Here is an 18,060-nt window from a genome sequence, read left to right on the forward strand (position 1 = left end):
AGAAACCTGCCAGAACTAAGGCGGTATCGATGGGGATACACAGGACGGGACGGATGTGGGAAGTGGGTAGAGGCTAGGGACAAACTGGCCACTGGGAAGGGGAGTTAAGGACACCACCCGGGGTCCTGGGTGAATTATGGTGCCAGTGAGCTGAGGTACGTTGTACAGAAGAAGCAGCAGATGAGCGGAGATGAGAGTTCCATTTTGGACATGTTGAGCGTGAGGTGACTATGGGCCATTCAGTGGAAGTATGCGGTAAGCAGGTAAATGTGATCATTGACGAGTGATTGACATTCCAGGATTTTGGAATGTGGCCGTGACACAAGGAAGGAATCACATCACCTAGAGCCCAGCTTTCTAGAATGTTCCTTCACTTTCCCACTTCTCTCTGGGTGATACACAGATTCTTCTCCTTGTTTCACATCAGTGGTTTCCTCCTCTCCTCTAATACTTTGGCACGCCTGTTGACTTCTGTGCCCTCCATCTCCCTAAATGGGGCTTTCAAGGTATTTTCCCAAGCAGAGCTGGTCTCCCTCTGTTGCACGGCCTCATTTCTTGCAACTGAGCTCATGGTGAGTTCACTGGGTGCTGTTATTTGGAATCTCAGGATTTTCTAGCTGAAACGCCAGCCAGAAGTACTGAAATTGTGGGATAAATTCTGGAATTTTTTTTTTTTTTGCGGTACGTGGGCCTCTCACTGCTGTGGCCTCTCACGTTGCGGAGCACAGGCTCTGGACGCGCAGGCTCAGCGGCCATGGCTCTCGGGCCCAGCCACTCCAAGGCATGTGGGATCTTCCCGGACCAGGGCACGAACCCTTCATCGGCAAGTGGACTCTCAACCACTGAGCCACCAGGGAAGCCCTGGAATTTTTTTTTAAATGCCTACAAAATTAGTCTTCTGCATGAATCAGGCACATAAAGCTATATTCCAGTTTAAGGAAAGAGCCCCAAATCTATTTTCCAGTTCTGCTTAAGGCACGTTTTTAGTTTGAGGTCCCACATTTGGCCAATTCCACCAAATTTATAATGGCTCTCACTAGTCCATCTCTCTCTCTCTCTCTCTCTCTCTTCCCCCCGCCCCCGCCCCAAACTCATTGTACTCTTAGAATCTAGAGTTTTCTGATGAATCTTTTAATACATAGAGCTGTCCTGGGGCTTGAGCTCTCTGGCCAGGATCTCTCCTACCTCAGCTACTCTACTGAATACCAGTCACCGGGCAAATGCTGGTCTTTGTTTACCCTGATCCTCTCTTGCAGTGGCCGCCTCTGTGGTCCATTATGTAGGGCAGGCAAGCTGCTGTCTCGGCAGCGAACCCATTGGGCCTCCCAACACTGTGCCTAATTGTATTCCCTGTTCTCTGCTACCAGATGCAGTAAATTACATTTCCTCCCAGCTCCCCGACCTGCCAATCCTCTGTTCACGAACAGCACAACCGTCACCTGGGCAGGACGGAACCAGCAGAGCAGCTGGTAAGTCCTGGGGAGCTATTTGGTTTTGATGCCAGGACTGACCATGGGGCTTGCATTTCTCTGAGCTTTAATAATGAGGGATGCCCAGATAGATATCCTTACATGGGGGGACCCTGTCCTCAGCACAGCTTCAGATGTAGAATTTACAGTGGCCACACAGGGCAGGCACTGGGCCCTGCTGGGTGTCTGAGGACCGAAGGGGAGGGAGTATTGAGAAAATCAGAAAGCATTTTTCTTCCCACTTCAGAAGAGTCTGTCTTGTGTTTGTGGTCTTTATAGCTGTCCTCATTCTTAAAGTTCATTTGCACTCTGCCTCCAGGGAATTTTATTTTCCATATTGGAATAATACAAGATCAAATGAGCTATGCCGGGAAGCTGGAGGGAAAGTATTTTCAAAGCGTATGAGTATGTTGCTGGAATCCTTTGGGAATTGAGCTGTTTTGTATATTGTGAACATATGTATTCTCAAGTCTTCCCATTTCTGGAGTTATTTCTTAACTACTGTGGTATATTTGGGAAATAAAAGGAGCAATTTAAAGAATATATGTTTCTTGCTAATGTTTCTCACAATTGTGGATTTTAGAAAATAATACACTTGTGAGTGTAAAGCATATAGAGAGCTCTGCTTTCCTCTGTTCAATGTGAACATGCCTCAGAAATCAGAACTGGACAGCCGTGAACAGTAAATCTCTATACCGATCTTTTTGCTTTTCACAGAATTGCACTGAGGGCCGGGGTTGAATGGAAAAATGAACTGCCAAGGTTGTACAGTTCGTGACAGTGTAGGTGAACTTGAGTCTGAACATCAGATTATGCTTTACATAATCTAGGTAAATTTATGTTTAAAATAAGTCACCTAAGGACACCTTTTATAAGACAAAATAATCATGGACCGTTAAGTCAGAGGAAGTCCTTTATACAGGCCAACCTGAATATTTTATGAAGCAAATAGTCCCTCCTTATTTTAGTATAAAAGGGCAAGCAAGTATTGACATAATTGTCATGCGCACTGGCTAAATTTCAGTATCTACCGAGTGTCTCTGTAAATATCCTATCATCATGTTACTTTTACATACAGACTCACGGGGTTCTAGAGTTGGGGTGGGGGGGCGGGGAGGACTGTAAATTGTGTCTGGTCAAACCCAAGCCAGGCCAACAGATCCCCGGATAGTTAAAGGATAAGCCAGAACTTGCAGCCTACAGTCATGCTACAAAGGAACCATTGGCAGTGACTTAAGCTGTGGATTCTTTTCAATGCTCCAAAATGCACTTCTGAGATCAAGTGGGGATAATAACTCTTCAAAAGTCACATACCTCCCTGCTTGTTATTAGCGTTGGTAGTTCGCAATAGCGGTGCGTAAACAGCTTTGCAGCCCCTTTCCAGATGTTTCTGCACCTCACAGGACATGCAATATGACCCAACTAATGGATCGGCTCATGGTGGGGTGGGTAGGAGCAGTGTGTGGGGACTGATTTTTAAGAGATACGAAAAGGATTGGTAGACAAGCAATGTGAAGTTCAAGAGTGTTCTGTTGCTGAGATTGTAGTGCTGTGAGCATAAGAATACACATACTATTACAAGCTAGCATCCTTCGTCTTCAAAGATACTGTAAAAATAAAGATCCAAATAGCGAAGGCATTTTTTAAGAAGTATTATGTGCTCAAAATCTTCTAAAAAATAAGCTTACCTGTACTTTTGTTTATTAGTTAAGAACTAATTTGCATAAATGTATCTCCTGTGGAAATACACAGACGCAGAGTCTTGAAAGGAATTGTCTTTGATGTGGTTAGCTGCTTTGTCCAGGCTGTTTTTGAAGTAGAACATCCAGATTAATTGTCATTTATGGCTAACAGTGACTACTCAGAGCATGAATGGCATGCAAAGTAATGGCACTCACCATTAATGGAATTCTTTCTCCTGGATATAATCCATCTTGCTTTAGGAATGTCCTTTTGGAAATTTGTGCAATCTTAAGGCCATTTTAATAAATGTCACCGGTCATTACTCAGTATTATGACAAATATCTGATTGTTTGGAGTTTGGGAGGTTTTAGATTCTGTACAAATGGGAATTTATTTAGAATCATTGCTTTGCAGATTCAGGAAGCATCTATTCCAATCCCTCATTCAAACATGGAACCCGGGGGATAGAAGCCCTGCAAAGAGGCCCTCAAAAACCACAGTCACCCACCATGAGACTGGGTCTCCCTCCAGGTGGCCCATTCTGTCTATAATTGGTTCTGACAATTGGGAAGTTCTTCCTCTGATGGAACTGTCATTAGTCTGCTGCTTTCATCTTCTACCCATTGGTCCTTATCCTGCCCTCTGGAGCCCCTCAGAACAAACCTAAGTTCTGATTTCCCTGTAAGTAGTTGAAAATGGCGGTCACGTCCTGTCTTTCCCAGGTCCTCACTTTCCATCCCCTTAATACCCACAGCCCTGGTCTCTTCAGCTGGTCCTGAGATGATGAGGTTGCTTTGACACCCTCTGCCATGCCTGTCCCTCCCCTCTGAACGCTCCCTGCTTTGTCTCTGAAGTACGAGGCTCAGAGCTGCCGAGCGCGCGCACTCTGGGCTGAGCCTGTCACCCCACAGAGCGGGGCTTGATGCCACAGACCATGTGACTCACTTGGTTGCCATCATAGCCTTCCAGCTTCAGGCTCTAAGGTAAAGCCTCAGAGGTATGTGACATGTGCCACTACTGGGCCTCCTTTCCTTTGTCCAGTGCACTCATCACTCCAGAATCATTTCAGTGGCAATGAGCAGTCTGTTCCCCACAACTGCACACATACCGCTTCACCTTATCACGTGCAGAAGAACCCACAAAATCCTTTATTTCTAATCTCGAGAGGCAAAAGTAAGGATGAGCTATGCACCTGTCGGCCTTAGGAGATTTCATACGACTATTAAATTTCTTCTTGTTAAAGTGTCCCTCGGGAGTGTCGGGGGGCCTGGGGTCACTGAGGAGCCTCTGGAAGGTGGGGAGGGGTTGAGGTGAGGGGACTTGGCAGTCAGGTCCCTGGTGTTCTCTCCCATTTCAAGCACAGCAGCTCCCCAGCACTTGTGTTTCCATATTGTATTTCTGCATCAGATTTCATTTGAATAAAGGGTTTAACAGTTTTGAAAGGAGAAAACTGTCTTCTTTGTTGTCCGGGTTTTTACAGCTTGCAATTGTGGCTCCGAGGACACTAACTTTTCCTCTCAGTTTATTATCGTCTCAGATCTGAAAAGCACACTTGCATTATTTATCATCATTTCCCTGATAATGACGTTGAACAGTTGGAACCAAAGTCAGAGGCCTGCAGCTCACGGTTAGGGATCTCCTGGCCCTTGGGAATCCTCACTCGGCACCTATGGGGCATGGCCCTTCAACCAGTGACAAGTTCTGGCAATTGTCCTGATATTCAAGGCACGTGTTTCTGTCTTGACAACTTAAGGATATAGGGACTTTCTGATGATCCAGATATGCTATATCTCTGGCATTTGCCTAATCTGCCTAGAGACCTTGAAGAAAAAAGAAAATGAGATTAATGTGCCTAGCTTCTGCTCTTTGAAAATTAACTCTAGAATTCAGCCAGCCATGATGTCAAGCTGTTTCTATGTAGTTTTTGGAATTCCTTCCTTCTCATTTTTGAAAATCAGAACTTTGAGCCACTTCCTCCAGCACCTTTCCTGGTATATAAAATCCTTGAGACAAATTCATTGATATGGGAACTGGGGCCCAGGGCCGAAAGCACTGACAACATTGGTATCCCTGGGTGCTTTATCATTTTCCAGGGCCGAAAGCACTGACAGCATTTTTATCCCTGGGTGCTTTATCATTTTCCAATCTTCTCTACTCATCTGGGTTTCAGTGACCTCTTAGCAATTTCTTTCTGGCACTTTTCAGGCTGAAAACTGCCCTTCTTGACCAAAAAGACTGAAGCAAAATCAATATGAGAATTGGCTTTGGCCTTTGTTGTCCTTCAGCATCATGCCCTTGCTGACTTATTTTTGTTGAAACCACAGTGTCTTGGGAAAACAGTTGATTCGAAGAAATGTTTTGATTACTGGTTTTTGAAGTTAGAGATTGCCCTCTGGGATGAGAGGGAGGATCCACTCTGAATGAATGTCCTCATTTTCATTGTTATTGACATCACAATGCCAATTTTATATCTCCAACCTCAAGAGAAGGAGTGAACATAAGTGTATATGTATAATCATATACTCAAAGGGGTAAGACTGTACATATGTATGTTCATTCAATAAGCCAAGCATATGTATTGTTTCTCTTCCACATTCCATGTATAATGCCAGCTACTTGATGATCATTATATTGGGGTGATCTCACTGCTGGGTGGTGGTCCTGGTCTGGCTGTCGATATCACCCTCATCTAGTACTTGACACATCACTGACTCACAAGCCACACAGGCTGTTCATGGCACCATGGAATATCAAAGCTGGATACCACACACACACACACACACACACACACACACACATATGTGTATATATGTATATATATGTATTTGTATAACTGAATCACTTTGCTGTTCACCCGAAACACAACATTGTAAATCAACTATACTTCAATTAAAAAAAAAAAAAAAAGCTGGATACCCTTCATTGTACAAATGGGAAAAATGAGGCCCCAAATTGGGATGTGACTTGAATAGGAATTCAGACTTACTGTCTTTCTCCCTCCCCCGACACCTCCCATCTTACTGACAGTGGGGTGTGTCTTTTTATATTTTACACGTGGACCCTCAGCCTTATTCTGCCCACTGGTCACAGTGAGTCAAAGGAAGTGAGCTGGGAGCAGCCTGGGTTGACAAATTTAACAGTGATTGAATGGTTCTGTCCTTACGGAGCGCAGAGTCCTGTCTTGTGTGCTCTTGTCTCGATCCTGAAATGGAATCATGCCAGTTGGTGCCCCCCTCTCCTTACTTGTGTCAGGTGCAATAATTAAATATATCATTTTATGAAGACGTACTTCCAAATTTCAGTCATCCCATCATTGCAATGTCCATTGAACTGTCTTCTTTCCTTTTCCTCTGTCTCCTGGTCCTTCCTCAAATACTTTTCTTTTTGTTCATGGGGCTCTTTCAAAATCTCCTTCAAGGGCTCCCCAGAAAGTTTCCTCCCCTGAGCAGTACCACCCTCATTTTTTTTCAATAAGATGAGCTTAGATAACAAGCCCTTACAATCCTCATCACTGTGTACCTGTGGCATGGGGAGCCTTGAGGAAAGAAAGGGGCAGATTTGAGAGTGTTCTTTGTGGTTAGAGATGAGGGCATGATGTAAGGGAGAGGAGAGGTCTTTGGTATACTCGGTATACTTGGTATACTAGGTCTTTGGTTTACTACTTGGCAGGCGTAAAAAGCAGAAGAGTTTTAAAAATTGTGTGCATGCCTCGTAAACAAAATGTTGAATTTAAAATGTAAGTCTTATTTTCCTACTGGTTCATATCCAACCTCGTTCACATTTGGGATATTATTGGCTGAGAACTGGAGCAAAATAGAAATACTTATTCATAAACAACACATTTAAGATAAATGTTCACACTTCCTGTGTGGTTTTCTGAATGTCTAATAACATTCTCCTATATGTATCCATAAAGTCTAAGTATTGTCTTAAGAGAGTAGAAGTTTAAAGTTACCAGCCCTAAACATGGCAATTATGTGAGGGGGTGAAGGGGTTAACCTTATTTTGGTAATCATTTTGCAGTATATATGTATATTGAATCATCACATTGTACATCTTAAACTTACATATGTTATCTGTCAACAATATCTCAATAAATCTGGAAACAAACAAACAAACAAAAATATTGCCTTTGTGTAAACCAGAGCTTCTCGAAGTGTTTGCCTGGCTCCCCCTTACTAGAGAAGAGAGTGAAGGCAGACAAGGTATGTGAGACCAAACCTGAAGAAACCTGCTAAAAATCTGTGGTTCCTTTGAAGCCCAACATCTTATCTGGGGAAAAAAATACATACGAATGTTGTCTTTTATGGCATAACATATCTAGGTTTCTTTTATTATAAAAATGTCTTAAAGTGTTCTGCTCTCCTATTCTAGAAATATTGAAAGAACAGTGTATAACATATAAATATAACTATTAATCTGTAACCCTGATGAATCCATGTCACTTGTGGTTCAGTTCCAGAGCCATGTCACACTTAACAAAATACAGCTTAAAATCACAGACAAAAAAAAGAAAACCCACTAAAAAGAAACTCTGTCCTTTACCTATATTTCCTGAAGGATATTAAAAGGGATCCAATTCATATCTCCACCCAGAAGCACTTATGTTCCCTTTACTTCCCTCCACATATAATTCTCCAAAGCATCATCCGCGGCCACAGAATGTTCCTTCCCTATCCTTCTCCCACACAGCTTTCACCGTCTCTTCCATTCAACTCCTTCTTTCTCAACTCTTTATTGTATGGATCTACTTAACCGTTCTAGCAAAGACCTTTTCGTCATCCCTCCTTTTAGTCCAGTCTCTGATTATAGGAACAGGCAAGGACCAGATGAGGTTGGGGATTATCATGGCAGAAAAGGGAAAATTGGACCAAAAATGACAGCATTCTCATTGGTGGACAGAGAGAAAGAGGGACATCCCTAAAGATTCCTATGTTCATAATTCCTATGTTCATAATTTCAGGTATGGACATAAAAATAGAAATATTTTATTCCATACTCTGTATTGATTGCAGTTCAATGTATCATTTGGTTCATACATTATTGGATGTTTGCGGTGTTGTATCTATAACTGACAATCATTATTACCTTTCTTATTTATAACTATGTCCCATGAGTGTGTTAGTAGTGATAGGACATAAGATTTTAACCCAAAATTGTGCTTTTTAATATAAATGTAATATTTAAAGAACAGGCTTTTGGAGCCCATGCAAAATTTTAAATACCTATTCTATTTCTTTGATAACACATTTTGTGGAAAATCAGGAAATAACAGAAACAGATATTTCTCTTAATATCACCGTCATTGTGTGATCTCATGTACCTCTATGACAAATATTGGTTGGCCTCCCATTGTGTCACTTAAGGAAGCTCAACATCTTTGTGCTGAGCAAGTGAAACTTTCAAAACAGACACAATGAAAAATCGAGCATTGGATTTTGCTTCAAATCTTTTTAGTTAAGTGTTAACCGTGATCAGATTGTATCTTATTACACAAGCAGATAGAATAATACTGTTGCCATTTTTTTTAACCAGTACAAACATTAATCACTGTGTACCTTTTCATTGGTGTCATATTATATAAAGTATCTGTGACTAGATTAAAACAACAAATTAGACTTTTCAGTTAGTAGCAACTGTTTCACAGGTATGTATAGCAGGTACCTCTTCTACAAAAGGTTCTAAGGTAGGTGTTGGGAGGGAGGGGGAATCATAGAAAGATGTCAGGCAAAAAACTAGCCTTCAAGGATCCTAAGAATCTATGGAGCTAATAAAACATTCCCACAGATAATTATATTACTGCGTGGAAAGTGTTTAGTGCCTTCAGAGAGGTTTAGAAGTGTTCAGAGAATCTTGAGAAGAGAGGGGTGACTTAGAGATGGGACAATCAAAGAAAGCTCATGGAAGAGGGCGCTGTTGACAAGGGCATCAATGTTTGAGTCATATTTGGATATAAAGAAACTCAAAAGAAGGACTTTTCAAGAGAAGGGAATCTTAAAAGCAGGAAATGTTAGGTGTGAGATGGTGTTTTTTGGTCGCTCTAGAGGGAAAGGAAGCAATGAAATGTGTGATTGGAAAGATAGTTTGGATCTTTTTAACACAGTTGGGGAACTTGTAGTTCTTCAGAAAGAGGTAGGGACTCAACGGCCATGATGAGCAGAGGTGTGACATAGGACTCTAGGGTCTGCCAGTGGAGGAGGGACAAAAGGCAGTCTAGGCAGAGGGACAGCAGGCAGAGGGCTGAATCATGGGGGGATGTCCTGGGAATAGTGAGAACTTTGTTATGGCCGGAGTATATGTGGAATGAGAGGGGCCACAAGACAAGACAAGAAAGGAAGGTTGCAGATAAATGCCAAAGGTAATCACATGCCAAGCTAAGGAGTTTGGTGTTTACCCTCTACAGACACAGGAACCAACAGGGGGTTTGTAAGTAAGGTAGCTCTGTGGGCAGGGTGGAGCCTAGGCTAGCAGGGATCAGCTGACTTTTTCTGTAAAGGACCAGATCATAAATATTTTAGACTTTGTGGACCACGTATGGTCTCTGTTTCATATCTTTTTTTTTCCTTTTCTCTTTCTTAAATTCTTTTTTTCCTTTTCTCTTTCTTAAGTTCTTTCCCTCCTTCCTTTTTTTTTAACTTTTTTTTTTTTTTTTAATGTAAAGACCATTCTTTGCTCCTCTGGCCATGCAAAACGGGGCCCCAGCTGTCTTTGGCCCACTGGCGATGAAAAGACAGAAGTAGCAGTTAAAAATCGAACATAGGTAATTGTGCCGAAGAGGGCCTGGTCTAAGGCAGTAGTGGTAGAGATAGTGGTGAGGAGATGCATGGGGATGGATCTGAAATAGAATTAGTCTCAGCAGTTGTTTGACTCTGGGTAATTGGGAAGAAAAGGAAAAATCAGGTATGAATCTGAGGCTTCTCGCTTGAAAGACTAGGTAGTGGAGCTGGTGTTACTTCACACCAAGACTACGGGGGAGTTTTGAGAGAAGATGGATTCAGTTTTGCAGCTGCAGAGTTTGATGTATCTGTGAGTCATTCAGGGAAAGGGTGTCTGGGGACAGTTGGCTCAGTGGGTCTGAGGCCCAGTTCCCTCCCATCCAGGCCGTGTGCCTCACAGGGAGTCTCTGAGGTAATAGATTTGAAAGTATGGAGTGTCACGTAAGTCTACAGGACAGGAAAGAGCTGGTTCTTAGGAAGCTCAGACCAGCAGCAGGATTTGAGATGAGTTGGAGAGGCCAAGATTGGACCTGGGAAGACCAGGTAGGAAGCTCTTGTGATATCTAGGGAAGAGGAAGTAGTGTCTCAGATGGAGTGGTGGCAGTAGAACAGAAAGAAGGCGGCAGGTGGGAAGGAGGTGTGGGGCAGAATCTCGAGGACTTGGCGGTGCGTGCATGGGGGAAGAAGGAGGCTTTCTGTGAGCGTAGTCCTCAAATCCCAGTGTCGTGGGTTGACGCCACCTCTAGTCTGTTCTTTTTCTAGTTCTGTTCTTAGAAACCTAACAAAGTGACTGAAGCTTACAGAGCATATAATCTGACTCCTTTCATAGCTTTCAATTTTTATAAATATCCCCTTTTAGAGTACAGTAGAGGATGGCCATGTGCCACCTGCAAAACCTTTTGTGTAATCTTCATTACAGAAAAGGGAACTGTCTAAAGAACAGTAGAATACTCTGTAAAAGAATTTTTAAAAGAGATTTAAGATTTTGGAACTAGGTTACATCTTAACCAAGGGCTTTAAAATTATCTATAAGCCTAAGGTATGCTCACGATCAAGGTAAACTTGCATGTTGTCAGCCTCCCTGTAATGTGTCACACTGGATCTCAGCAGTCGCTCGTGGCCTTATTTTAGCTCATCTTTCTGGGAAGTGTGAGTGCCTTTGAGATATGGTAACTCTGTACATGTGTCTTCCCAGTGCATTTAGCTGCTGTGTTAAAACACATATATAACCACCTCTGTCCACATTGCACCCACTCTAACACTCAAGATGCTTGGCAGTTAGGCTAGAAAGGGCACAGCACCTTTTTTTTGTCTGTTTGGCAATTAACCATTCACTGGCTTTTTTTGTTGTAACATGCACTTCCTTTCTCTTGTTTTCATTCAAGCTGTGTACGCCATGGAAATTAATGTGGAGAAAGACAAACAAACAGGAGAGACCAAGATTCTCTCTACATCCACCATTGGCCCAGAGGGGGTCCATCAGAGAGGAGTCAAAGTTTTTGATGATGGTACCAAAGTAGTGTATGAGGTGCACTCAGGAGGCACCATAGTAGAAAATGGAGTGCACAAATTAAGCTCAAAGGATGTAGAAGAGCTTATTCAGAAGGCTGGACAATCAAGCTTAAGAGGAGGGCACGTGTCAGAAAGGACTGTGGTTGCAGATGGGAGCCTCAGCCACCCTAAGGAACATATGCTGTGCAAAGAAGCCAAGTTAGAAATGGTCCATAAGTCTAGGAAAGATCATACTTCTGGGAACCCAGGGCAGCAGGCTCCAGCCCCCAGCACTGAAGGGCCGGAGGCAAACTTGGATCAGCCAGTCACCATGATTTTCATGGGCTACCAAAATATCGAGGATGAAGAAGAGACGAAGAAGGTGCTAGGCTATGATGAAACCATCAAGGCTGAGTTGGTCCTCATTGATGAAGACGATGAGAAGTCATTGAGGGAGAAGACGGTAACAGATGTGTCCACTATTGATGGGAATGCAGCTGAGCTGGTGTCCGGGAGACCCGTCTCAGACACCACAGAGCCCTCATCCCCCGAAGGGAAGGAAGAAAGCCTGGCCACGGAGCCAGCCCCAGGTACCCAAAAGAAAAAGCGCTGTCAATGCTGTGTTGTCATGTGACCACTTCTTTCTTCCCTTTTCTTCTGGGCAGCCTTTGTGCTCTCCACCACTTACATAGACCTTCCTGTACCACTAACTACGATACTGTGAACTGGAAGCAAACACCTGCCTTGCCTTGCAGTTGGATTGCTTTGATCCCTCTTATTTTTTTCCCTTTCGTTTTTTTTCCTCCAGTTTCCTCAGCTCAGAGACAACATGCATGTGTGTGCTTCACTCTTTCCAAGAACTTGCTTTTCCTCTAAACCTTTCCTTGTGTCTTCAAGAGGGAATCGGTTCCTTACTGCTCGATTGGAATGGACTCTTCCTAGCAGCCAGTGATCTAGTAGCCTTAATTCACTTGACTGGAATTGAATCCATGGGCATCGGGGGTTTCATTTTGTCGTGTGTTCCTATCAAATAGTCACACATCACCACGTCACTGATTTCTCACTTGCCTCCCTCGCTGTGGATCTTTGCTTTTATATCTCATGTGGCAAAATGCTATGGGCTCTAGCCAGTTGCTAGTGTAGCCAAAAGTAGACCTTACTTAGTCTGTCCAATCTAGGGTGATGCTTTCTGCTGCCTTATATAAGCTTCCAGGTTACAGTATTGTGCATCTCTGGCTTTCTGTTAAAACAAATGAAATTGATGTAAAAGAAAAGAACCCAGTGCTTGTCATAACTGAATTGTAGGGACTGATTCCATAACCTGCCCATCAGCAGCTGTCTCTCTTTCTATGACTTAACTGATGGACCCTTTATATAAGAAGCACCATTTTTAACTTTCTAAGGACATGAAACAAGCATTGTTTTGAGCATCAGCAGTGATCTCCAAAGTTAGGCGAACCCATGAGCCTTGCTTCTTTTCTCTAAAAAAAAAAGAGTGTAAATTTTTATATTGTTTTCTTTTTCACGGATATTTTCTGATCATATTCATCTGTTTTCAACGAAGGGGTCATTTTGAGGAGTTTCTCTATAGTGACCATGTTTCTAAAACAGTTCTTCTGACCTACAGTGGTTGCTGTGATGCTTCCGCTCCATTGTGGACGGTGCTGTTCCTGAATTAACTCTTCATCTCACCTGCCCCATTGATTCCAGAGCCTTCCATCTGGACTCTTTTCTTTGTGTCCCCATGAGAAAGAGAATATTTCACGTACCATCACCGTGTAGGTTTACCCACCCCACAGAATTAAAACTTTAAAATGTAAAAAATGTTTAAAAGATGAAGAAAGACCTATCTTCTCACCTTAAGTATTTTAATTCGTTCCACAAATACTGATTGAGTGAGTGGCACATAGCTGAGCTTCTTCAAACATTGTTTCTTCAACTTCTGAAGATTCCAGAACATCAAAGGATGGTTTTTATCTAGAATACAATGAACAATTCTTTAAATTCTTAGCATTCCCCCAAAGCAAAGAGCCACAGGTATAATAAAACCAAAGGGAAGCAATATAGTAAAATAATAATAGAGTAATGAAATAAAGCTGTAACCTTGGAATTGATTTTTTTTTTTTTTTTTTGCGGTACGCGGGCCTCTCACTGTTGTGGCCTCTCCCATTGTGGAGCACAGGCTCCGGACGCACAGGCTGAGTGGCCATGGCTCACGGGCCCAGCCGCTCTGTGGCATGTGGGATCTTCCCGGACTGGGGCACGAACCCGTGTCCCCTGCATCGGCAGGTGGCCTCTCAACCACTGCGCCACCAGGGAAGCCCTGAATTGATTTTAAAATAGCTTCAGAGATATCTTTTAAGTTTTTTGCCCGAATGTTCATAACATTGTTGCAGATAATTCACAAAATTATCTACGTTCCATAGAACCTAGTTTCAAAAAACATGGTAAGATGTACTACATCAAGTTTAACTTCTGTGGAAAGTAGATGAGGGAAAAAGTAAGGTGACCTTGAGAGAATTTTATTACAGAACCAACTCAGTTTGTCCTAAATAGCTATCTTAGTGCTAAATCTATTATTTTTTTTTAATTTTTTAGCGAAATTATATTTATTCCAATTAAAGGGGGAAAACCAATATTTTTTAATTTTCAAAGTTAATCTTTCCCAAATAATTACTTTTTTTTTTTTTTTTTTTTTTTTTTTTTTCTTTTTGCGGTATGCGGGCCTCTCACTGTTGTGGCCTCTCCCGTTGCGGAGCACAGGCTCCGGATGCGCAGGCCCAGCGGCCATGGCTCACGGGCCCAGCCGCTCCGCGGCATATGGGATCCTCCCAGACCGGGGCACGAACCCGTATCCCCTGCATCGGCAGGCGGACTCTCAACCACTGCGCCACCAGGGAGGCCCCTAAATAATTACATTTTTAACGAGCACAAAGTAAGTCGTTTTATCACCAATATATAAACCAAAAAAAGTTAAAGAAGGAAAAAAATAACGAGCTAAGTTCTACTTTCTAAGATGATTCCATCCATGGCTTGGTTTTGAACAGCTGAGGGAATTATCTCTAAATCTCAGGTTCAGCAAAGAAGCTTTTTTTGAATAAAACTGTTGTATTATCTAGAAATAATATCTGGTTTTTCTGCCTATAAACTTTCAGCTTCATGCTCCTCAGCAAATGGTCATTTCAGCATCATTTAAAGGTTAAAAAAAAAAGAAGAAGACATTCCAGAGAAACCTATTTACAGAGAAAAAGAAAGCAGCTTCAATGTCTTGGACAATCTCTGATTTTAATAATTTATTTAGAAAGAAACAATCTAAAAGTTTCCCATAGCTTATCCTTTTTTTACTCATTTGGGGATGAAGACTATTCAGTTTGAGTTTTTAAAAGCACAGTTAGTGAGTGGAATGATAGAATTTAGCCTTGGGTGTACTTTTGATAAACAGAACCAGAGTCTTTCAGGACAGATCATTCCCTGACCTACGCTTCCATCAGTGAGTTAGTTTCTCATGAAGAAAATGGTCTTTACCTCTCACTACAAAACCACACGTGAGATTTAAAAGACCAATGATAATATGCGCTCTCGTTTATCAATAATTAGTATAGGGATTAGCAAATTATATGAATTAGAGTTCTCTCTCTACGTTTACTGGTAAAGCTTATCATTTCAATGGTTTTTCAAGTAAGATGTGTTACATTTATTAAAATGATGTGTGGCCACAGTAAACGAAGGTGTGTTTGAATATGGCGTATGTATTTGTGTAGCTTGCCTCATTTTCCTATTGCAGTGGGAGGTTCAGCTTCAGCCAGTACTTTTACGGGATGAGACCTATAATCCCATCTACAGAGAAAAGGAACTACCCTTCATAGTGAAAATATAAACAGAGTTGTGATTGTGAAGATTCTGCCTTCCCTGCTGGTACTGGCATTGTCTCTGTAAACACTTTATTATGTATGGTATCACGCCCTTCAGAAATACAGGGTATTGACTTACATCACCAGACTAATTAGAGAATCAGTAATAAAGCTGCAAAACCATGAGCATTTTTGAGCTCTTGGTTAGTTGGACTTTCTTTTCAAATCATATACTCAGAACCCTTTAAATGGAAAGAGGAGAAAGAGGGAAAAGAGGGTCATTGCATTTGCTTAAAACAGATTCTCAATGGCATGGAATTAAAGATCCTTTAAGAGTTAAAATGATAAACCTTATATATCCTGAAAAATCTTGATGACTTGTATACCCTTGACTTTTTTTTTCTCTTTGATGTGCAGTAGGACAAAATTAAGGGGTTTTCTTTTTTTACCTTGTGCCTTGTTTACCCACAGTTATATTATGTTCCTTATATAAGCAAAATTATTTGCCTCTAAAAATGATTTGACAGTGTCCAGCGACATCACTCAATATTGGCAGTAGAGAGGACGAGGGGCTAGGGAATCCTTTTCTGGGTAAACCCCAAACATGGTTTCCTAAAATTATTCAAAGGCTTTCAGAAAACTCAAATTCTAGAGTTCATTTGATTTGACTCTTTCTGAAATGTTAATGACACGTTATCTGCTTCAGATTCCCACCTAGTCCATTTTACTTTCTGGTGATAAATGGTTTTCCTACATGCAAGGAGGCTTTTTATTTTTGTTAGGGGCAAGTTCTTATAAAAGGGGGAAATCATCTCTATATAATTTCCTAGAGTTACGATATCGTCTCTGGAGCAAAATGTTGAGGCCAAGTCTGAAAACAGCTTATTTCTTTTCACTTCCTGCAGAACATCATTTCAAGGGACCACAGAACATCCTTGACAAACACCATTTATTTAATGCCAATGAACCAGTGGGTAGCAAAAGAGGTGGCGGGAATATGGCGATAGAGGCAAAAACTGAACCACTAAACCAGTTCTTCCTTTTTAAGAAACTAACCCTGTCAATGTAAAACACAGATGAACATAGACAAAATATGCAGAGAGGATTTCTTTTGTTCTTACTTAAAATCTAGAAGCTCAGCCATCTCTGTTTGTCACCAGACCCACTTGTGGAGTTTAACCCACCAAAGGGCCCATTCCTTGTGGGAATATTTTCATCTCCTGCAATGCTATTTTGTTTACAACAAAAACCATTCCAAGGCTAGAGTAGTTATATGTTGTACTTTCGTGACATGTACATTCATTATTGAAACCATGAATTCTCAGCATAGTTAAAAGTTTCAGAAGCTCCTCAGTTTATTAATCAAGGTATATGTAGCTCCACTGATTAGGATAGAGCCAGAAGGTATCTTTTGTCCTATTGGATAGTACAACCCAGCAGGTACACGGAGTGATGGTATATATCGCAAAACGTCTCCAAGTAATGTGCAAGATGGCATCTGGGATTCCTGCTGCCAGTTCGCCTTCATTGTGTAGACCTCTTCTGGTCTAATCAAGAAAACTTCCCTGCCTTTTCTAGGGAAAATGAAAAATCCATCTCTTACAAGGAGCACAATGCTGTTATGTGTCTCTATTTTCATAGCTTCAGCAAACCACATGATAAAATCTCCATTTTAAAACCAAAATACTTAGTATTTGAATGTAGGAAAGACTAGAATAAAGATTACATCCTGAAAGTTTCAAAGAGCAGTTTCCCTGGGGATCCTTAGACCAACCTCATCCCCTACCCCTTAATTTTTATATGACTTAAATAGGCCTCTGCGTCCCCTCTCCACTCCAGTCTAAAATAAAAAGGTCTGAACTGTAGCACAAAAAAACTTGCTTTCAATGTGAAAATATAATATATATCTTTGGGGAACCACAAACTTTCTGCATCAAAGATCTGGACAGCCTTAACTTTTGTAAAACTTTTTCAGTGCTCTCTTTTACTAAGCAGGGAAACAAAATGTTTCCTGAAATTAATGACTTTTTAATATTTTGTGACTATTTTCTAAGTTTCTACAGGTTCACCTTCTCCCCATATTGCCTCTTTCTAGTCACCTGGGGCTATTTTTTTGCAAGTCATTGCATTTTTATTAAAAGAAAAGTACATCTTATGAACCACAAAATTCCCTCTAGACTTCAGGCAGTCCTTCTGGAGTAAAAGAACAGAAATAAAGAAAAGAATGACAGGGTGGCTTTTTCTTCCCCCCCCCCCCCATGGTTAACGTACTGTATGGTATATATGTTTACAGAATGTATTTGCCTTGTGATGTTAACAAAATGAATGACAAAAAAAAAAAAAAAAGCGTTCTGATGTGCCATTTGAAAGTTTGCCTTAGCATCACTGTTTATTTCTTTTCTATCCTTTCAGAATCACAGGTTGTATTCCAAAGCTGTATGAACACAACATTCTCTTCCCCACCCCTACCCAGCCCTCTTCAGAGCTGTGAATTTCGTCCCAGGAGCCTGAGGCAGAACCTTGCAGGTCTGGCCCAGGTGGAATAAAGTAGGCAGAGCTTGGGCATTGCCTCTGCATGTTTACCAACCAAATACTTCCTTGTGTTCCCTTCTGAGCCTGCACTATCCCACTCTGACATTCCTGGGGTGGGCTTCATGTAATGTGTGACCTCCTGCAGTCCTTCCCACTGTACGGGAGGTGAACTTGTGGACCCCCCCTACCTGGGTCTGGGAGCATATTTTTAAGCACAATTGGCATAGCTTGAAAAAGCGAGAGAGATGGACTCAAATGATGTGATGGAGCCTTACCTGAGGGGTGTGCCCATTCGTTCTAGTGTAAGACAAGTGGCAT

The 18,060-nt window shown here is 41.8% G+C and overlaps 1 protein-coding gene across 9 annotated transcripts in view; it reads left to right on the forward strand.

The window, feature by feature from the left end:
• PALM2AKAP2 (PALM2 and AKAP2 fusion) overlaps positions 1-18,060 on the forward strand; it is a 628,408-nt gene that overhangs the window by 410,994 nt on the left and 199,354 nt on the right. For 6 of the 9 annotated variants that reach the window (XM_082627559.1, XM_082627558.1, XM_082627560.1 and 3 more), the window contains 2 exons: positions 1,368-1,469; positions 11,254-11,949. The exons of 1 other annotated variant lie outside the window; for it this stretch is intronic. In XM_082627559.1, coding sequence (XP_082483685.1) covers positions 1,368-1,469; positions 11,254-11,949 — 798 coding nt within the window. The remainder of the gene's footprint in view (positions 1-1,367; positions 1,470-11,253; positions 11,950-18,060) is intronic. 2 more of the 9 variants (XM_082627555.1, XM_082627561.1) reach the window with 2 other exon arrangements.

This window comes from Mesoplodon mirus, assembly GCF_964341445.2.
Source record: "Mesoplodon mirus genome assembly, chromosome: 1".
NCBI classification, from domain to species: domain Eukaryota; kingdom Metazoa; phylum Chordata; class Mammalia; order Artiodactyla; family Ziphiidae; genus Mesoplodon; species Mesoplodon mirus.